Source organism: Canis lupus, chromosome 33 (assembly GCF_003254725.2).
Source record: "Canis lupus dingo isolate Sandy chromosome 33, ASM325472v2, whole genome shotgun sequence".
Taxonomy (NCBI): Eukaryota; Metazoa; Chordata; class Mammalia; order Carnivora; family Canidae; genus Canis; species Canis lupus.
The window spans coordinates 26666925-26688562 of NC_064275.1; the positions used below are offsets into that span (position 1 = coordinate 26666925).

At 57.2% G+C, this 21638-nt stretch overlaps 1 protein-coding gene across 9 annotated transcripts in view; it reads right to left on the reverse strand.

Moving 5' to 3' along the window:
- The window catches only part of ADCY5 (adenylate cyclase 5), a 145743-nt gene extending 126160 nt beyond the window's left edge, over window positions 1–19583 (reverse strand). For 2 of the 9 annotated variants that reach the window (XR_004811530.2, XM_049105397.1), the window contains exon 1: window positions 18292–19579. Coding sequence is in view for 8 of the 9 variants with exons in the window: in XM_049105397.1 (XP_048961354.1) it covers window positions 18292–19437 (1146 nt within the window). In the remaining variant the exon portion in view is untranslated. Of the gene's footprint in view, window positions 1–18291 lie in introns of all 9 variants that reach the window. The other 7 variants (XM_049105398.1, XM_035709873.2, XM_035709871.2 and 4 more) reach the window with 6 other exon arrangements.
- Window positions 19584–21638: the final 2055 nt, after the last annotated feature.

Consider the following 21638-nt stretch of genomic DNA (forward strand, 5'->3'; position numbering starts at 1 on the left):
GCTCCAACTCTTTGCAAACAGTTTCTTTATTGGCCTCTCTACAACGGTCCTGGGAGGGGATGCTAGTCACAGGCCTGACTTCCTTACAGAACCCCTCAGCTACCCCCACCCCCAAATTCGGGGGGGACCTGGCTCAGCCCACTCCTCGGTTCACGCTCACCCAGGAAAGACCTGCCCCAGCTCCCAGACTGGTCCCAGTCAGTTCTGGAGGCTCCCTTGCTCCCAGAGGGCCTGCAATGGGACAAGGTGGGATAAAAACCCAGGACCCGGGACCTATCGCTCCTTCCACTTAGCCTTCTTTTTGGAGGTAACGTACTTTTCTTCTCCCATCCAAACACACGGGCATTTGGGAAAAACACTAGTCTCTCCTCTAACGTGTGGGAATTTAGAAGCACAAACTATACGCAGCCAGGACTGACCACAGGTCATCCACTCAGGGCAGTTTACTTGGCAGTCCCTGTGCTAAGTGCTTTGTAGAGATCATCACATACAATGTTCAACACAGCCCGCGGAGGCAACAATTCATAATACATCCCATTTTATGCAAAACAGGCTCAGAAAGGGCAAGAGGCCTGCTAAGGAGACACAGCAGGGTAGGTCAGACCTGGGACCTCAATCGTGGAGGCACGGGAATACAGGGAATACAGTCGTGAGCATGAGGAGGCTCCACCTGGGGAAGCAGACGCCCTCAAGGGGGTCGGGGGTGGGGAGGCAAGAAGGAGGGAGTTCAACACCCACCACCTTGTCAGGTGGCCTCTGAGGAAGGACAATATGTGGAAGTCGGCATATTGGGCCTGTGAGAGTGCTGGGAGCTCTGGGGTGTAGGGGGGCCAGGACACCAGGTCCCAGAGAAGGGGAAAATTCTCAGAGGCACTGAGATCTCTGGGCCCCTGGCAGGGCTGGCTGGGCAGGGGGGCCTAGCTTCCAGAGGGCAGAGGGGCCAAGAGGTCTAATGGTGGGGTGCTTAACATCTGGATGAAGGCGGAGCCCTAGGGTTTGAGGGGAGGAGGCTGATGGGGGATGTTTAAAGCCCAAGAAAAGACAAGGAGGGATCCAGCCCAGGTCTCCCCAGGAGGGAGGTAACATCTAGCTCCCCAGAGGCTGGAGAACTGATGTTTGGTCCGGGAGGATGAGGCAACAGGTTTGGCACCGCTGAGAACTAAGGCAAGAAGGACGTAACAGGTAAACGCCAGCTGCTCTCTCGTGTCTGAAGGCCCCGACCCTCAACTCTCCCATCACGTCCCCTCCCAGGGGAGGCAGCAGTCTCTCCACTCACCTCCCATCTCTCTCTCCCTGGAGGCTCCTCCCTTCAGCTCCAAACACCGACACTAAAGCCACCTTTCTTTTTTTCTTTTTCTTTTTTTTAAGATTTTATTTATTTATTCATGAGAGACACAGAGACAGAGAGAGAGGCAGAGACACAGGCAGAGGGAGAAGCAGGCTCCATGCCAGGAGTCCGATGTGGGACTCGATCCCGGATCTCCAGGATCAGGCCCTGGATTGAAGCCACCCGGGCTGGCTCTAAAGCCACCTTTCTAAATACACACAGGGCCATAGGCACTCACTCTCCATTAAGAACCTTCTAGAGACCCCGCCTGCCTCCAAACAAACCAACCTGGGCCCAGAAATCTACACTCCTCCCAGCCTCCTCCCACCTTCCCATTCCTGCCAGGAAGCCAGCATGCTTCGTCTCTGCTGCTAAAAATGCGGGCATCCCACTGGACCGGGAGGTGTGAATGCCCGTCCCTCTGGATTTGGGGCCAGGCTGCCCGGCTCATCAGTTCAGCTTGGTCTAACCCGCCGTGTCTCAGTGTCCCCATCCGCACAATGGGGGTGACTACATCACTGCTTACCTCACAGAGCATCTGTGGGGCCTGAACGAGTTAACCCACCTGAAGCACTTAGAACAGAGCCTGGTGCACCGGAGACACCATTTACAGGCCTCCTCTCAAGGGCAGGGTCTGTGGCTGGCGCACCGTGGTGCCCGCCTAACACATGGGCCACACCTGTTCAACAACCCAGTCCACCAAACAGCTAAGACTGGGACCCAGGCAAAGGGAGAAAGGACACTGACAAAAATAAAGCCAAGTTAAGGACGCTGGTGAATTTTGGTTTAGGACGTGCTGAGTTCAAGGAGGTGGAAGGACACCGACCAGGAGGACGGGCGGACAGGGACCCCTGACAGAGGTTAAAGCAGACAAGAGCTGTCTAAGAGCCACGTACTGTCTGTGCATGAATTTCAGTCCTCGCAAGGTGGTAGCATTTTTTGTTCCCATAGCCACCGAATTACGTGAACAGCAGAGAGCGTGTCCTGCCTCCAAGACCACCGAGTACCCATCGCCCATAGGGGTGGGGCTGGCTGGGGTGGTGGGAGCCCGTGGGATGTCAGGGTGGCATGTGCACCCGTGTGTGGTAGCTTCTCGGCTTCTGGGGAACCCAAGGCCCCCAGCCTCTGCACCCTACTGGGGAAGAGAGTGTCCCACCCACAGCCTCAGCTGTACCCAAGTGCGACTGGTCCTCGCAAGCTCACTGGCCCTCAGCACTGCCCTGCTCCCTCCAAGCCTGGGCCGTCCCTGCTAGGCTAATGGGAGCTGGGGCTCTGCAGACCCCTGGGAAGTCTCAGAGGGGGCAGCTGTTTACTGGCCTGCAGTGAAGGAGTAAGTGCACCCCCACCATCATTCCAGGGCCAGCCCAGCAGGTGGGGAGGGGGCCCTCATAGCACAGGGGCCCAAGATACCTCTTCCTTCCACAGTGGAACCTAAAGAGGACCCAAGGGGAAGTGAGGTGGGGCAGTCCACAGCTTTTTGTTCCTTTAAGAGAAACCAGGTCTGCTCCTGATTTTTTTTTTAAGATTTTATTTATTTATTTGAGAGAGAGCAATTATGAGCAAGGGGGAGGGGGAGTAGAGGGAGAAGCTAACTCTCCGCTGAGCAGGGAACCCTACGTGGGACTCGGGATTCGGGATTCGATCCTAGGATCCACGGATCATGACCCAAGCTGGAGGCAGAGGCTTAACTGACTGAACCCCCCAGGTGCCCCCAGGTCTGTTCTTTAAATCTGGGTTTAGGGCAGCCTGCGTGGCTCAGCGGTTTAGCACCGCCTTCGGCCCAGGGGATGATCCTGGAAACCCGGGATGGCGAGTCTCATGTCAGGCTCCCTGCGTGGAGCCTGCTTCTCCCTCTGCCTGTGTCTCTGCCTCTCTCTTTCTCTCTCTCTCTCTGTCTCTCATGAATAAATAAATAAATAAAATCTTTAAAAAATAAATAAATACATCTAGGTTTAGGGTGATTTCCTTTTAACTTCCAGAAGATACAGAGCAAAATTAAAGAAAAGCAAAAAAGAGAAAAGAGCACAGGAGAATGCGAGCTGGAACCCGTCTTACAGACTCGGACACCGCCTCACCTGGAGCCACTGCTTCCTCCAAGGGGAAGCCAAGAGCAACGTCTACCACACCCACAAGCTCTCTCCCCACCCCATATGCTCACCCCAGGATCAAAGCAGAGAATGACACCACTTCAGACCCAGCAGAAGTTCCGAAACCGCCCCAGAGGGAGAGGGTTTAAACCCACCCCTCGGAAGGCAGGTAGGAGACAGCAGAGGCAGTAACACCCCGCGCGGGGAAGATGTCAGATGGTGACTAACTGGCTTTTCTAGGCCATTGTCACCAATGCTAGAGAAATATTCCACTTTAAAAATAAATGTAAAGCAAAATCCAAAATTAACTCTCCCCAGATAACCCCTTTCCAAAAAAGACCACGTCGTAATCCACATGTGGCCATTCGCATATGCTTTAACCCACAGGCAGCTCTCTGTCCCGGATAGGGATACCCTCCGGGCCAACACCCCACACAGCTGGAGCTTTCCATCTTCTCAGGCTTCAGACAGACCCCAATTTCCCGTGCTTCCGCAGGTGTTCCGAGGCCGTGCGGCTGGGCCTTGTGCTCCCTGTCCTGACCTAAAGGTGCTAGAGAAGAAGTAGCTTTAAGATGTCCTTGTGGGGGATCCCTGGGTGGCTCAGTGGTTTAGCACCTGCCGTTGGCCCAGGGTGTGATCCTGGAGACCCAGGATCGAGTCCTGTGTCGGGCTCCCTGCATGGAGCCTGCTTCTCCCTCTGCCTGTGTCTCTGCCTGCCTCTCTCTGTATATCTCTCATGAATAAATAAATAAAATCTTAAAAAAAAAAAAAAAAGGATGTCCTTGTGCTCCTTGCCATGACCTAAAGGTGCTAGAGAAGAAGTAGCTTCAAGATGTCATCGCCATGCAGGCGGGTTAAGAACAAATGCGCACAGGGGAGTCGCGAACCATTCCCTGCCTTTCAAGAAATCAGGAGTCAAAGGTGCAGTGACAACAGTGGAAGAAGGAGGCAACAGTGCTGCACAAACATGCTGGTTACCTGCGGTGTGACGTGGGGCAGGTGCACTATCCATCCCGCCAGTGTTTGAGCGCCCACTACGGACGCCGTTCTCGTTGACGCTCACGCAGGACACTGAACGCCACGGAGGATGGGTAGCAAGGCCACAGGGCTCACATAATTCCTCCCCATTCCCAAGTGAAACACCACGTGCAAAAGACAGGAAGGAGTTAACACAGCTCAAAAGGCACTTGCGTGTAGCTGGTGGGGGAAGGGGGTGCAGAACCTTGAGTGCAACCTGCTGCCCTGCTAGGGTGGCTTCGTGGAGCACATGGTGTAGTAGTCATTTTCAAAAAATATTCCTGCAGTTATCACAGCGGCGTGCTAAGCCATGTATCGAGCCACGTTTGGAGCTAATTGCTGGTGATAAGAGCAACATAAATATACTGAGCCACGGCCCTGCCTGACAAGATTTTATGCGCCAACCACCAACCAAGTTTTCTTCCCATTACACGCCTGCAATAATTTTTAGTGGCCATCACTCTTTACTGAATCACCACAATAAACCCTTTCGATATAAACAACTCCCCTTTCAATATAGCCATAAATCAGACTCCGTGTCATCTACACGATCCCTCGATCCCTCTGCTGAGCGAGGGAGGCGCAGGGCAGTAGTTCTCAGCCCCGGTGCTTGGGAGACTCACCGGGAGCGCTGCAAAGGATGCCCAGCGCCCTCCCCCAACCGCCGCCCCTCCCCGGCAGAGCCTGGGTTCCCTGGGTTCCCGGGTTATATAAGAACTCCTAGCTGGGCCTTCACTTCCCACATGTGAAGCTCTGGTGGGTTCCTTGAGGTTAACCCGCCCAGAGAGCTTGAGTCTTAGCCCTGGGAGTTGGAGGTGAAAAGTGGTGCTGACACACCCGCACTAGAGTGCATGGCCACCTGCTCGAAGGAAGTTTAGGATGTGCTACGGGAGCCGCGATTCCATGGGATTGCTTTCAAAAGAATGAAGAAGGGGATCCCTGGGTGGCCCAGCGGTTTAGCGTCTGTCTTTGGCCCAGGGCGTGATCCTGGAGTCCCGGGATCGAGTCCGGTGTCAGGCTCCCAGCATGGAGCCTGCTTCTCCCTCCTCCTGTATCTCTGCCTCTCTCTCTCTCTATGTCTATCATAAATAAATAAAATCTTAAAAAAAAATGAAAAATACTTTCTGGAATCTGTGTAGTTATCCCTGCCCATAGTCATTGTCCTTACAGTTAAACTTGGCTCCTGGCAAGTCGCTGGGGTCTTCCCTACACCCCACAGCTGGGAAGACCCGAGTCTGGGAGGACTCAGGGAGCAGGAAAAGACACCAGAGGAAAGATGAGAAGACAGGGGATCAAGGATGGGCGGGAGGGTGGCAAGTGGGTACGGGGGCCCCCACTTGACATCAGCAGACAGACCGGTAGGAAATCCAAGAGAGGGGAAGAGGGTACAGAAGAAGAGCAGTGTTTTCTAAGGCCACAACCACAGGCACATGGTCGCCTGCCCTGGTCTAGCGCGGGAGCACCAGGAGGCTCCTTTCTGCCAAGTCAGAAATCCCGGTGGAACCTGAGAGTGGGAACTGTCTGCCTTCTTCCCACAATGCTGGGCAAGTAGGGACCAGAAAGTCAGCAGCATTCAGTAAATATTTAAGTATTCAAACAGACAGACCCCTGCCCTCAGAAAGCTGACTGTCAAGTAGAAAGATAAGTAAACCCACCAGCATAAACCAGTATAAGGGCTACAGAGAAAAAGAAGAGGATGCTTCTAATTTAGATTCACAGGGTCCAATGTTGCAAAGGCAGGGCCCCTGGTGGGGCACACGCCTGCTCTGCTCCCTGGGGTTCAGCTCTGGTGCTGCTCCCCCAGCAGCCTCCTCGGCTGAGATGCCAGGGCCGTGGCACTGCCTGCTGGTGGAACCAACTGGGAGCCGGTGAGGGGGGCGGATGCATGGACTCCTCCCATGCAACAGGGTCAAATGTTTACAGGAAAAGGGCCTTGGCCAGAGGAGATGGGGCACTTGGCGTGCTAAGTAAACAAACAAATAAATAAATAAATAAATAAATAAATAAATAAATAAATAATTTTAATAAAATAAAATAAATTGCTTTCCCATTCCCCTCCTCCCCCCCAAAAAATGTGAAAATAAAATCTTGAAATCCAACTTAGCAAAAAATGACACTTGGGCAGGAGTTAACATTTTCTTTTAGGTCTCTTGAGAAGAGGGGCAGGGAGAGACATGGATGTGAAGCAGGATGGCTGGGGTATTTTTTAAGGTGTTGATAGTTGTGAGGAGCGGAGCTTTGAAGATATCCTAGGAACCCTCTAGCAAGCGCTAAGCCGCACATCTACTAGATGCTACTCTCCAGAAAGACCCTGTGTCTGACTCCTCCAGGGTGTACCGAGAAGTACCCTGATGTGTCCCCGAAGAATGGATAGGAGGCAGCCTGCCCCCCAAGCTAGTGTGGCTTCTGACCCCTCCCCCCTGGGTCTCAGTCCCTATCACACATCCAGGAAACCAAGCGCTCAGGAGCTCTTGATCTGATCCCAGGCACCCCTGGGACACCTCAGGGACACCTTCCCCACAGCATCGCCAGTTCAGGAAATGCCAGCTCACTGAAGGCCCGTCCGAGCCAGACACCATGGAGGAGGAAGGCCATCACAAACAAAACACCACATGTTCCCAAAGCCAACCCAGACAACTGCTGGACAATGGTTGTGCCTTCTCTAGCCTCTAAACGCACCTGGAGGTGGCCACGGGGCTGGTTCCAATGGGCCGAGGGAGCTGGATTTGGAGTTGGGGATCGGGATTGATGGTGCAACTCCTAAGCGAACTGACTAGCTGTGTGACCTAAATGAGGTCACTGCACCTCTCTGAACCCCCATGTCCCCCTCTCCAACACAGTATCAGCAGCACGGGCCTGGAAGACGAGTGCGTTACCTTGTTTGGGGCCACCCAACGCCAGATTCCATCAATCAGGACTGTACCATCCCCGGTGGACAGGAAGGAAACCCTGAGGGAGGCCGAGCAGCTCAGCCCACAGTCCCAGACCTGGGTTTTCTCCTGGGCCTCTGGGCCCCAAAGCGCATGTCTGCCTGGAACCCATCACCTCCTCAGAACCCACAGGAGTAGCAGAGCTCACACTGGGTAAAGTGTTTTGTTACCCATTAAAATGCAAATCAATGGGCAGCCCGGGTGGCTCAGCGGTTTAGCACCGCCTTCAGCCCAGGGCCTGATCCTAGAGTCCCACATGGATCCCACGTTGGGCTCCCTGCATGGAGCCCGCTTCTCCCTCTGCCTGTGTCCCTGTCTCTCTCTCTCTCTGTGTCTCTCATGAATAAATAAATAAAATCTTAAAAAAAATAAAATGCAAATCAAATGGGAAAGTGAGTCTGTAAAGCAAAGGGGGGAGCGCCTAGGTGGCTCAGTCGGTTGAGGATCTGACTCCTGGGTTGAGGATCTGACTCCTGGTTTGGGTTCAGGTCATGATCTCAGGGTCGTGAGGTGGAACCCCGCATCAGGCTCGGCACTCAGCATGGAGTCCGCTTAAGATTTTCTCTGCCTCTCCCTCTGACCCTCCCCACCCCACCCCCAAATAAATAAATAATAAATAAATAAATAAAACCTTTACGAAAAAAAAGTGAGACTTTTGTCCAGTATATGAGTCACTGTCCAGGGAAGAGAAAGCCATACATTTTTAAGAAGTAATATTTTTAAAAATAGTTGTACAGAAGATAAATGTATATATCATATATAAATCACACGGGGGGGCACCTGGGGGGGCTCAGTCGGTTGGGTGTCCGCATGCAGCTCAGGTCACGGTCTCAAGGTCCTGGGATCGAGCCCCAGGACGTCTGGCTCCCTGTTCAGGGGCGTCTGCTTCTCCCTCTCCCTCTGCCTCCCCCCACTCGTGCTCGCTCTCTCTCTCAAATAAATAAAATCTTAAGAAAGAATTACACATGTATTTATAGAGATGTATTTCTTAAGTCCTTTTTTATTTTTATGCTCGACTTCATTCCTCTAGTCCAGCAACCTCTCTGCTAGTAACGAAGGTTGGTTCTGAGCCTGCTGCCGAGTCTTGCACCTGACGCTTTTTTACCCCAGGAGACGGCATCTCCCCCTTCCCGGTGCTCAAGTCAAACCTGGGCTTGAATCCCCGTTTCTTAACTCTCGATTTGGATTCCCCACAGGAAAAGACCCTGAGACAAGGATTTGAGTACAAGTGGTTTTACCTGGAGGAGGTGACCCCAAGAAACACCAAAAGGGGAATGGGGAAGAGAGGCGAGGAAGGGAAGGAGGCCCAGAAAAAGGGACCCTCGCCTGTTATCACTGTGGCAACCAGAACTGGCGCTTTCCTTGGGACGGGGGTGGGGGGGCCCACAGAACCCATGTCTCGGGGTTAAACTCCCCTGGCCCCAGGGGAAAGGAGCCGGAGTAGTCCTCCACCAGCACACAACAGTCACTGGCTGAGAGCTGCTCTGGGGTGGAGACCCCCAGCACATTGAGCTGCCCCGTAGCCAAGCAGAGAGGCTTCAGGCCAGAGAAAGCCCCCAGGTACTGACAGCTGGCAGGAGAGGAAAGGCACATGCCCCGGGAACACGGGCGGGTGCTGACCATCTGCTACGGCACTAATTGTGTGACCTTGAGGAAGTTACTTACCTTCTCTTATTTCATTTTCCGAGCCCTGAAACAGGGATAAAAATGTGTTTCTCATTAGGAATGATATTACCATTAAATGAGGTCATGTATGGAGGGAAGTAGTTCCATGTCAGGCTTGTAGTAAATGTTCACATATACTCATGGTTTATGATCAATAATCTTTTTTTTAAGATGTTATTTATTTATTCATGAGACACACAGAGAGAGGCAGAGACACAGGCAGAGGGAGAAGCAGGCTCCTCGCAGGGACTGGATCCCAGGAGCCTGGGCCAAAGGCAGACGCTCAACCGCTGAGCCACCCAGGCGCCCCTATGATCAATAATCTTTAAGGGTGGAAAGGAAGGTTGAGGAGGAAAGGAAACAAAATTTGGGGAAGAAGGATGATCTAGAATGGCCCATCTCTAACCTCCCTGTGGGCAGCCAGGCAATCAGTGCCTGAAGCGAAAGTTCTGGAAAGACATTCAATGGATGCTAGGCCCACCAAAGGTCATTGTACAGAAGCCCAACCTTCTCCATTGTGTAATGATAGCAAAAACAAAATCAGATTTTTAAAACCCTACAAAACCCTAAAAGAAAGTAAAACTAAATTAAAGGAAGCATCTTCCCGGTCCCTTCCAACAAAACCCTTTATTTTAGTCTCATTCAGCTGGGGAATGAGACTTTAAAACAGGTAAACAGCCAGTAGGGGCTGAGAAACCTTCTTGAGAGAGGAAAGCCACCAAACAAATGCCCCTGTCTAGATTCCTTCACCTAGGCCTATCCCAGAGGCCCAGGCCTGAGAAATCTCCAGGCTGCTCCCAGCTCCTGAAGCAGCGTGTCCTAAAGTGAGTTCCAACACACACCACCGACACCTGTTACATCCATTAAAACATGGATTCTAGGGTCAAATATGTTTGATAAAGGCTTCATGCAATATCCCCTCCTTGGCAAATTTTAGTGCGTATTAACATATTCAAAGCTTTCAAGTCCTACAGTAAAGAATTCTGTTTAAGCCACTATCTCCAAAGCTTATCTGACAAAGCAGCAAACGTGTGTAGGTAAAACATCTATTAACGTCCCTCTAAAGGACATCTAGAGTCTGGGCTAATGGCAGTCGTAGGTACTGGGACCCAGCTGAGTCATCTTTGAACCACCCTTCCCACCCACGGCCTAGCACAGTGCCTGGTATACAGTAAGCATCTAATAAACAGTTGCTGTCTGATTGAATGGGGAGAAGGTTGAAAGAATGACTTAATAATGGTTTTCAGATCTGCGAAGTGATATAGTATCGGCAGTGCCAGGCGACAGCTCTTGGTTTCCAAGAAGGCACACGTTTTAAATTGCAGCAGGAGGGATTTTGGACGCCCTGCTCGGAGTTTAGGATTGCAATCCACCAAAATAGGCTTCCAAGCCAAGCTGCATCGCTTCCTTCTGTGGAGGTGTTGGTCTAGCACTTCAGCACAGCAGAGTCTGTGTGCAGCCGTCCACCCACCCCACCACCCATTCATTCACTCATTCAAACCCTCACTGAGCACCTACTGTGTGCCAGGCACTGAGGTCCCTGAGGACCCCTTCCAAAAGCCAGCTGGGACTGCAGTGAGCTGTGTGATAAAGCCCAGGAACCCCTAAGGGGAAGGGAGAGGGGACCACCCAAGTGTGAAGGCAGGAAGCCTCAAGCCCAGAAGCAACAGCTCATAACCCACTCACAGCAAGGAGGGGGTGGAAGGATCTCACGCTGACACATGAGGCTGGCCTGAAGAATAAAGCCACTACTGTCTCCCTGTGTTTGTTTGTCTTTCCCCCTTTTCTGGTAACTACATCCCATTGTTCCCAGACAGCATCCCTGCCCCCACCTCCAGGCCTGTCCCCATACTCAGAGTTCCAAGCTCCTCTTCCTTTCCTGAAGCCCTGCTCCTCCTTCAAACCATCTCCTCATTCCCTACCTCTTGCCCCACTCCTTGTTCTCTACATTCCACACATCTGTTCTGGACCGGGGTGTCCTCAATATTTTTCATATCCACTCCTAGACAAAGGAATGAATAAACCAGGACTCTGCTGAACATCCCCCAGCACCAGCACCGATGGTGAGCCACAGATCGCTTCGTCTCAAACCGGAGGCAGGGGATGGGAGAGGTTGGCAGGAGAATAGGTGTCCAGGTCCGGGGCATTCCTCCCATCCTATTTCACCATTACCCATCACCTTCCAGATGTGCATCCTCCCATTAGCATATACGCACCAGCCCCACCTGAATGTTTCCCAATGGCTCATCAGGTCTGCAATGGTTTTGCTTCTTTCCTAAAATTTTTTTAAAATTTTTTTATTCTTAAATAATCTCTACACCAAACGTGGACCTCGAACTCAACCCCGAGATCAAGAGTCACATGGTCTACTGACCGAGCCAGCCGGGCGCCCCTGGTTTTGCTTCTTTCACATAGAGCCCAAGATGGGCACGACAACAGAACACCCCAACGGACTTGAGGAGACACTCATGCTGGTGCCAGGCCCTAAACCACAGACTCCTAGGGTTGAGGGTGACCTGAGCAGTCATCATGGTCAATGGTCCCCAGCCCAAGAGTTGGTCAAGATCACCAGGAGAATTATGAAAACTAGATTCAAGCTGTTTAAAACATAGGTCCATTCCTGGACCCCAACGCAGGCCTCCAAAAGCAGAACCATTTCCTCAGTAACAAGCGTGGCTGAGGCCATCCAGTGTCTACTTGAAAACCTCCACTGACACATGCCTACCTAGAGGCACCTGGTTTGATGGCTGCAGCCCCAAAGGCTGGAAAGGTATCTCCTACCAGGAGCTGAGATCTGTCTACTGTTTCCACCCATTTGCCCCAACCCTGCCCTCGGGAGCAATGAAAAATAAATTTAATCCCTCTTATTGTGTCCGACAACAGGGGTCCCAGCAATAATGTCTCGCCCAGCTGTTTTCTTTTTTTTTTTTTTTAAGATTTTATTTATTTATTCATGAGAGACACAGAGAGAGAGAGGCAGAGACACAGGCAGAGGGAGAAGCAGGCCCCATGCAGGTAGCCCGATGTGGGACTCGATCCCAGGACCGCGGGATCACGCCCTGAGCCAAAGGCAGACGCTCAACCACTGAGCCACCCAGGTGCCCCTCACCCAGCTGTTTTCTTACCCTGCTACAACCTGCTCTCCTCTCCACTAAGTATCTCCCAGCCTTTCAAAGGTTCTCTCAGAAGCCAAGGTTTCTAGTCCCCTTACCAAGCTGCTCACCTTCCTCTGAGTTCCAGAATCAACCACAGTTGATTCAAAGGGGGCCTGAATCTTCCCATGATTTGGATATGTCCATTAACCTGCCCCAACAGCCTGCTGGTCTTTTTTTTTTTTTTTTAAGATTTTATTTATTTATTCATGAGAGACACACAGAGAGAGGCAGAGACACAGGCAGAGGAAGAAGCAGGCTCCCTGCAGGGAGCCCGATGCGGGACTCAATCCCAGGACTCCAGGACCATGCCCTGGGCCGAAGGCAGATGCTTAACTGCTGAGCCACCCGGCATCCCAACCTGGGATGTTTTCAAACAGCCAGCCCCAAATGCAGCCTCACTTTGAGCACACAGTCCATTAACTAGAAACCCCCAGATTTTGTTTGCGGCATTATAAAAAGAGAGTTTCCCTATCCTACATCTGGGCATTGCCTTGAGAAATACTGGGGGGGGGGGGGCAGGAAGGGGGAGAAGTAGGGCTTTCCAATCCTCTCTATGAAGTTTTGAGTCTGGGAGAGAACATTAATGCTGACCCTACCCTCTGGTAGCTACATACCCCTACCCAGTAAGCATGGGTCAAAGAAGGACATGCTAAAGCCTAACTTATGTAACAGCACCCAAAGGACTTAGGGGCACAGAGTTCCTAGAGCAAACTATTTCCAGTCTCAACACAGGCTGGCCTCCTGGGAAGTAAATGACCAGGAGCTGGACCCCCCACAAGATAAATGCAGTTAACTGGGTGCCGAGGAGCGGGCATCCCAGACAGGACGTCCCCATAAGGAGACTGGGACAGTCACAGGAGTCTCCCGTCTGGCCTTCTGCACCTCCATCTCTGGCTGGGGCCAAGGTGGGAGCCCCTTTCATACGTCTTAGGAGAAAAAGAAGCCTGGGCCCAGCGAGGGCCACAGCCCTGCTGCTGCTGCCAGCTGCACCTTCTGACACAGCGACCTGCGGCCAGGGCCCATCTACATAGGAAAGCTTCCATCCAGGGCTTCCACACCAATTTTTAAAACTTTTCTGTGAGGTGGGGCAGGTTCCCGCGATGGGGCTTAATACATCGTCCGTGTCTTCTTTCTAGACAAACATGAGCACGCTGTTCTGTGTTCCACAGCACACAGGCCTCACGCTCTTGCCCCAGATCAAACCCCAGACTGAATTATTAACACTGAACATCCCACCAATGTAGAAGCTGGTCATGTTGCTCCTTGGCTGGGTCTCTGCCCTGCCTGAAGTCCTCCCCACGGGCATCGAGGCCCCCCCCAGAATCTGGAAGACAACCCCCTCCCTAGCAGCCCCGCGAGGCTTCTGCTCCCCTTCGAACACCCCTGCCCTGTTGCACAGAGAAGGAGGCAACATAATTGAAAACAATCAGCAAACAGAATTGGCAAAAACAGTTAGCTTTGAGGTAAGACAAGCAGACCCTCCTGGGCTCCAAACTCAGAGCCAAGCCCCCACCCCAGACTGCGGCTGCTGCTGCTGCTGGAGTTCACTGAGGCCAGACTTCTCCCGTCCAGGAATGCGGGTGATGGGGGAAGCAATTCGTGGCAGGCAACTCCCAGCCATTGCAGTGGAAGTGTGTCCTCCTCCACAGCACCCCAGCGGGCCAGGAGGGAGTGGCTGTCAGCAGAGCACCTGGGGCAGCCACAGTGACCCACCATGCAGGCCTCTCGGCTGCAGGGCAAGGAGGCAGCTCTTCAATGGGGCTCACTGGGCAGCTGAGTGAGTGGGCAGCAGGAGGAGCTTTAGAAAGGGAAGGCGAGGAGCCCCATATTTCAGGGGAGCTGACCAGTCAAGTCTAGCCTCCAGCTCCAGTGTGGAAAGTAAGGGACGTGCATCCAGGGCACCTCCCCAAGGAACCAGAGGTCAAGGTCAGAAGGGCAGTCAAGGCCCAGAATCAGAAAGGTAAAAGGCCACGGGAAGCCAGCCACCAGCCAAGAACAAACAGCACAGGGCCGCACTGATCTCCTTTCAAAGTCAACACAAAGGCTTCCCCAGGCCCACCTCCACTGCCAGGGTCAGCCCACGCAACAGACACACAACACACACACACGGAGACACATGTGTGTGCACCCAGACAGACACACCGCACATACACTGCATCCCCACCCCCACCCCCCGTCCCTAGCCTCCTAGCTACAGACACTCACATGTGCTCACAGTCACAGAACATCACCCACACACACAGCGCCTGTGCCTTTCTGATCTCTGCAACAACTGGTGACAGTTACAGGTTCAAACAGGCACAAAAGAAGAAATGCAGGAAATCACGGAGTTTCTCCAAAAGGGTGACAGGGAAGAGGGGAAGGAGGAGGAGATGGGCAGGGGACGAGGACAGGTCATCCCACACCACGAGGGCAGCTCCTCACAGCTCTCCCAAGCTCACAGGGACCCACACGGGGTCAGAATCTTCTCCTCTGAAACCACGTGAGGCAGGCCTAATGTGGCTGCAGAATAATAATACCCCGCATTTGAACAAGACTCTCTACTTTTCAAAGAGCTCTTCCATCCATTATCACCTCCTGGAGGAACGCCGGACAGGGGAGACGCTCATCTCCTCGGGCAGATGACCACCTGCCCCCACAGGGCCCAAAGATATTCTCTCCAAAATAATCTTTAATAGCGAAGCATATGTAATGGTTGTGTGAGCGTGCTTGTTTGTGTGTGAGTGCGTGCAGAGGCTTTATGTAGCAGAGTGGGATACAATCAAACAAAAATGAGGTTGCCATGGCAACAGGCTCCGGCATCATTGCAGCCTATTAACACAAGTGAGGAATGTGTTTGGCAGATGCTCGAGTGTTATTTATGGTATGGGTGTAGCAGAGGGACTTCTAACAGGCAAAGGAGGAGGAAAAAAACAACCCTGTGACGCTCCTACTGTACCCCACAGAGGAGACAACGGTGAGAGAAGAGCACAGGACACGCTGCAAGGCTGCAAGTAGAGAGTAAGAGATGGGAAGCAGAAACCAGCAGGGAGAGGAGAGGAGAGGAGAGGAGAGGAGAGGAGAGGAGAGGAGAGGAGAGGAGAGGGCAAGTTCCAGAGAGGACTAGAAGGGGTGGGAGAAGAAAGGAAGTAAGAGAGAAAGCAGAGGGGGAGGGGGACGGAGACTGGGGGGGAGAGTTAGAGCAATAGATACAGGAAGGGGAGAAACACCCCCCCCCCAAAGAGGGCTACCTTTTGGTCATCTCTTGAGCAAAAACCATCAGGAGTCACCAGTTCAGAAACCAAATATTTCTCCTCTTCATTGGAGCGGAGGACAGAGCCCCAGCCATAAAAGGGGGCGGAAAAGAATAAAATACCCAGGTCAGATAATGATGCTGGGGACCTGGGCTGTGGGAGCAAGGGGGCCAGCCTTGCGGGAGGAGAAGTGAAGAAATGCCAACAGTTTACCCAGGGCCCATTATGTGTCCAAGGCACAGGGGACGAGGGATATTTCTAAAGCCCCGACGTTAGAAACCATGTCACCCCGTTTCCCCGAACATGTGTCTTTATGAAAGAAAAGAACAAGGCATCTAATGCAAGCCACCCTCAAACACCTGCTGCTCTGGGCTAATCGGAGGCAGAGCTGCATGCTGGGCTGTCCCACTAACAGTTCCCTACCATCCATCCGGGTTTGGTCAAGAAACATACATTTTTATATCAGACACAATCAAAAAGGTAAATCAAACACAAACGCCTCAAAATACAGTCTTCTCTGAAGCCAAATAGAACGTTTGCCTTCCCTAGTCCTGGACCATTCCTAACGGGCTCTGCTGTCAACAACAGAGCAGAACGTGAGAAGTTAGGTGTAAATCCACCCCAAAGCCTACAGCCAAGTCTAAAGACCACACTGGGTAAAAGCAGCGCGGGATGAGAGGTGGTGAAGGTGGGGGAGAGAAGGGAGAAAGATTTGTGGGAGACAGAAGGGGAGTCTGTGGGACAGTCACTCCGCAGCCGCCAGGGCATTTTCGTGCTAAGCTGGGGTGGGGGCACCTCAGGACCAGAACTCCTTTCTTGGGAGCTGACTCCAGTCTCTTGAAACCATACATCTGGAATGGCCAGTGGCTGGTTCAGAAAAAATACTTCTGAATGACCCTGGAAACCTCTGCTTCTCCGTGTGAATGCCATGCCCTTCCCTCTGCAGAAAGGCTACACCCATCCAAGCAACCTGCCTCCTACTCAAGCCAGGAGCAACACCCAAAGATAGGACATCCGTGTGATAGCCTGGGTCCTCGGGTCACAAAGCCTTTAGGAGCACGAACAATAGCAGGTAACTTTTTCTGATACCACCACCACCTCTCAGTGGGTTTCTCTCTCAAGTTCAAAGCTGGTCGCTCAAGATTTTGTTTTTTTTCCTTCTGATCCCACATCAGAAAAACTTTAAGCTTCAACAGCCCCACCTCCTCGACTCCCTGGAGCACAACCAAGTTGGCAAGCAGTTATTAAATCCCTACTAAGTACCCTAAAATGTGCTAGACAAGGGAGAGAGGGTGGAGGAGAGAAAACACAGGAATCCTGCAAAGGAAACACGTCAGGAATCCTGCATCCAAGGAGCTGACACTGGACGGGGAGCGAAAGCAATGGGCCCTGGAAGATAAGTCAGCGCTCTGCTCTGTGGCTCTGACTCTATTGTTAACCCCGCAGAAGAGGGAGAGGCCAGCGGGGCTGGAATGGAAGGAAGGAGGGGCTCCTGGTGGGAGGTGAGGCTTGGCAGAGGTTGGGACTGGAAGGGGCGCACCCAATTCTCTCGGCCTCCAGAAAAGAACCCCGGGGGCCCAGAGAGGCTGCAGACCCTCTTCGTCCCAGTCACAGGGCACTTGGAGGTGCAGCCTAGAGCCCAGCTCCCCGGAGCCCATACTAGTGCTATTCCCTGTGGGGTGACGGGTCCCACACCCAGGAAGCTGCAGTGTGGCACAGGAAAACCCCTCAAAAGAGGGGCAGCACTCAACGGGATCAAAGTCTGAGACACGGCATTGGAAGCAGGGAGAAGGAGGAAGGCAAAGCCAATGGAATAGGGTCACAGGTTCTATCAGAGGACGCAGGCACCCGGAAGAGGTGTGGGGCGCAACATGGTCCCCGGTTGAGAGACTAGCCCCCCTCGAGGGCTCGCTTGATGACTCTCGCGGCTGCGCTGTGTGAAAACAGGCGGGCTTAGCGGGGGTCAATGGGTGAAGCCCATGGAGCTCCAGACCAGGCCCCTGTGCGTGTCTCAGAGGGGCGGGTCTCAGCGGAGGTCAGGAGAGCAAGCACGCCCCTGGCCCTCTAGAAGCCTCCAGTGGAGACGCCGGTTAGCCAGGCAGAGGTTTGATTTCCTCCAGAGCCCACCCATCCGAGCTCAGGACACCCATCTCCGCAGGAACAAACAGCCCCCACCCCGAGCAACTGGCCGGGAACACCCCAGGGGAGGGGTCACGCGGCCCACACCACCGACCCCAGCTTTCTGCCCAGGCCAGGGGGGAACCACTGCCACCGCTCGCATCTCAGAGGCCCCTCCTCGCCTTTACTACGAGGGCCGCTCTCTGGCTTAGGGCACTTTTGTAAACAACACAAACTTGTCGGTCCTCCCTCAAGTTCAGGGGCGTCTCCAGCTCCCAAGTCCCCACGTCAGGACAGCTGGCAGGGTTTATCACTTCTCCTCCTCGAGACTGGGCAAGGGAGTCTGGGCCCCAAGCTTCTATGCAAGAATCCCTGACGAACAGGAGGGAGAGGCTACAGCAGGGTCCTGCCACTCTTGTGAGGCGCCTCTAGAGACAGGGGCAGGGAAGGGAGACCCCCCTCGGGGATTTTCTCCTCCAGCTCTGGTTCCTCACTCACATCCAGGCAACAGCGCTGTGTGTGCGCGCGCGCGTGTGTCTCACCCCCCACCCCCCACCCCCAGCCAAGCCAAGGCATCTTCTTGTAAATGAACACGCAGGGGGGCTGAGAAGCTCTTTAGACACTGCACACCGGCACAGCCCCGGCTCTCGGGCCCTTTGCCCCCACTTTAGGGGGCGATGCAGTTGCTTCTCTTCGGGGCCTGCCCCCGGCCCGGCCCGCCCCGCAAGGCACAGTCCCCGCGGCCAGGTGGGCTCCTACCTGCTTGAGCAGGAACCGGTCCTGGGCGTTGGCGCGCAGGGCGATGGCCAGGTGCAGGGCCGACAGGAGCACTCCGCTGAGGACGGCGGCCCGCATGCGCACGGGCAGCAGCGTGTAGATGGTGTAGATGAAGAACACGGTCCACCAGATGCCCTCGGAGGCGCTGCGCGGCTGGGGCAGCAGCAGGCCCACCACCTGCACGGCCAGCACCACGGCGATGAGCGCGTAGCAGGCCAGGCCCATGTGGTCCTGGTGGAAGGCGGCGCGGTTGCAGAGCACGGCCATGACCAGGATGACCCCGACCGCGGCCGCCAGCACGGCCAGGTGGGGCAGCCGCAGCGGGGGCCGCGCCGCGTGGAAGGCCAGCATCACGAGGCACACGAGCACCAGCACGGCCATGAGCATGGTGAGGCTGCTCTGGTTCAGGCGGAAGAAGTAGCGCTGGTACAGCCGCTCCAGCTTGTCCGACGGGAACTTCTTGGAGCGGAAGATCTGCAGCAGCGCGCGGCAGCAGGCGCCCGGCCCTGCGGGGCCGTCGCCGTCCCGCGCCCCGCGGTCGCCCCCGGGGGCGCCGGCCTCGGCCTCGGGCTCGGGCTCGGCGCGGCCCCGGCCCCGCCGCTCGTCCAGGCCCAGCTCCACCGAGCGGGGGCGCACCTCCGCCCCGCCCGCCGCCGCCGGGCCGCCGCCGCCGCCCGCAGGGGGCGCCCGGGAGCTGCCCCCGCCCGCCGCGCCCCGCCGCCGCCGCCGGCTGCCGCGCCCGCAGTCGTCGCCGCCGCGCTCCTGCCAGGCCGACCTGGAGCGGAAGCTGAAGCCGAAGCCCCCGGCCAGGGGGTCGTCGCCGCCCAGCGGGGGGTCGTCGTCGCCGCGCCAGCGCTTGGCCAGGCGCTGCTGCTGCTGCTGCACATGCTGCTGCTGCTCGTGCTGCTGCTGCTCGTGCTGCTGCTCGTGCTGCTGCTGCTGCTGCTGCTGCTGCAGCTGCGGGGTCACCGCCCCCCCGGGCTTCTTGCTGCAGCCGCGGGTCGCGCCCCCGGCGGCGTGCGGGTGGCCGTTGGCGCGGGCCTCCGCCTCCCCCCACGCCGCGCGGTGCTCCGGGCCCCCCCGGGTCGCCGCGCAGCCCGGGGGGCTCGCGCTGCGGGGCCCGGACATGCCCCCCGCGACCTGGTCGTCGTCGTCTTCCTCCGCCCCCGCGGGCCGCGCCGGGGGTCTCCCGGGGGACGGCGGGCGGCCGAGCAGGGGCACCAGGCTGGGGTCACACGTCGGGGGCGGCCCGGGGCCCTGCGCAGCGGCGGGGCATCTCGGCAGCCCCGTGCTGAGCGGCGAGGCGGAGGGCAGCGGCGGGCGGGCCGGCGCGGGCAGGCACAGCCCCGCGGTGGGAAGCGGCGGCCGTGCGGAGCCCCGGGAGGTGGAGTCGGAGTCGGAGTCGGAGTCGGAGTCGGGCCCGGGCCCGGGCTGGGGCTGGGGCGGCGGCGGCGGCGGCGGCGCGCAGGGGGCGCCCGGACTGGCGGCGCGCGCGGAGCTCGGCGAGGACCGGAGTTGCGGGCGAGGCGGGACGGAGCGGCGTCCTTGCGGCCGGCGGGGCCGGGGCCGGGGCCGGGGCCGGGGCCGGCGGGGCCGGGGCGCGGAGGCCGCTAAGCGGGGCCCGGCGGCGAGGCGGCCGAGGCGGCCAAGGCGGCGGCGGCCAAGGCGAAGGCGAAGGCGCGGGGGTCCCGGCGCGCAGACCCGGCGGGCGCCCCTGGCTCGCGGCGGACCCGGAGCGACTGGGAGGTGCGGGCGCCAGGCAGCATTATGTCCTTACGAGGGGTGGGGAGGTGGGATGGGGGGGCGGGGAGGACGGGGGAGGGGGCGGCGGGCGGAGCGACGCTCGGGGCCCCGGGGGGTGGGTCCTGGAGCCCGGGGGCGCCGCCGCCCGCACCCCCACCTCCCGCGGCGGGACTGCGAGCCGGGCCCCGCGCCGAGCCCAGCCGAGCTCTCGGGCGGCCGCGCGCGGGGCGGGGGCGGGGGCGGGGGCGGGGCGGGGGCGGGGCGGGGCGGGGCGGGGGCGAGGCCGGCTCCTGCGGCGCGGCCCTTCCCCTCTCGCCCCCGCCCCCCGCCGCGCGGAGCCCCGCCGAGCCCCGCCGAGCAGCGGGACCCGCCGGCCCGGAGCGCCGACCCCGCAGCCCCTCCCCGCCGCCGGCTGCCGGCCTCCGCGGCGGGCGCAGGGGTCTGGGCGGAGAGCGGGCCGCGGGGCCTCCGCAGGCGGGCGCCTCCCGGGGAGCGCGGCATCCGGAGGGCGAGGCCCAGCGCTCGGAGCCGCCGCGGCCCGGGGGCGCTCCGGGGAGGCCCGCGGGAGCCCGGCTCGGGGCGCGCCACGCAAGCTCCTCCCTCCGCGCCCCCCGCCGCCCGCCCCTGCGCCCGCCGGCATCCCCAGGCCGCGCCCCGCGCGGGGTCCCCAGCGCCCCTTCCTCACCTAGAGGGCTCGCCGCGCCCCCTCCCTCCCGGGCGCCTGCAGCCTCGTCCTGAGCCCCGACCCGCGGCGGGGAGCGGGGAGCGGGGAGCGGGGGCGGGGGGCGGGGGGGAGGGGGAGGGGCGCGCCCGTCCCCGGGCCTCCCCCGCCCCCCTGCTTGGGTCCCGGCGCCCCCAGTCCAAGCTCCCCTCTTTTGCATCCCCCTTGACTCCCCTCCCCCCTCAGCCCAACTTCAGCCCCCGCGCCGCGCCCCCCCTTCCTGGCCCGGCTCGATTGGCCGCTTCCCGAGCTGTCAGACTGGAGCCCCGCGCTCTTATTGGGCGATCCTCCGGCCGGGCGGCCGTGCCGAAGGAGGGCGCACCGGGCCGGGCCCCCGGGCAGCCGCTGCCGCAGGGAGCGGGAGACCGGCGGCCCCCGAGGCCCGGAGGGCCAGGCCCGCCAACGGACGGGGCGCCCGGAGACACGGAGGACCTCGGGCACGCGGGCAGCCAGGGACGGAGAGGATGGAGATGCGGTGGGTGAGGCCGAGGCCGAGGCCGGCGGGGCGGGGCGGGGCGGGGCGGGGCGGGCGGTGGGTACCCAGGGGGAGCCCGGGGAGCACCGCGCCGCGGAAGAGCTCTTTGGATGCTCACACTTTTTCTTTCTGGTCTTCTTTCTTCCTTCCTTCCTTCCCTCCTTCCCTCTCTCCTTCTTCCTTCCCTCCTTCCCTTTCCTTTCTTCCCTCCTTCCCTCTCTCCTTCCTTCCTTCCCTCCCTCTGTCCTTCCTTCCTTCCCTCCTTCTCTCCTTCCTTCCTTCCCCCTTCCCTTCCCTTCCTTCCTTCCTTCCTTCCTTCCTTCCTTCCTTCCTTCCTTCCTTCCTTCCTTCCTTCCTTCTTTTCTTTCCCTTTCTTTCCTTTCCTTTCTT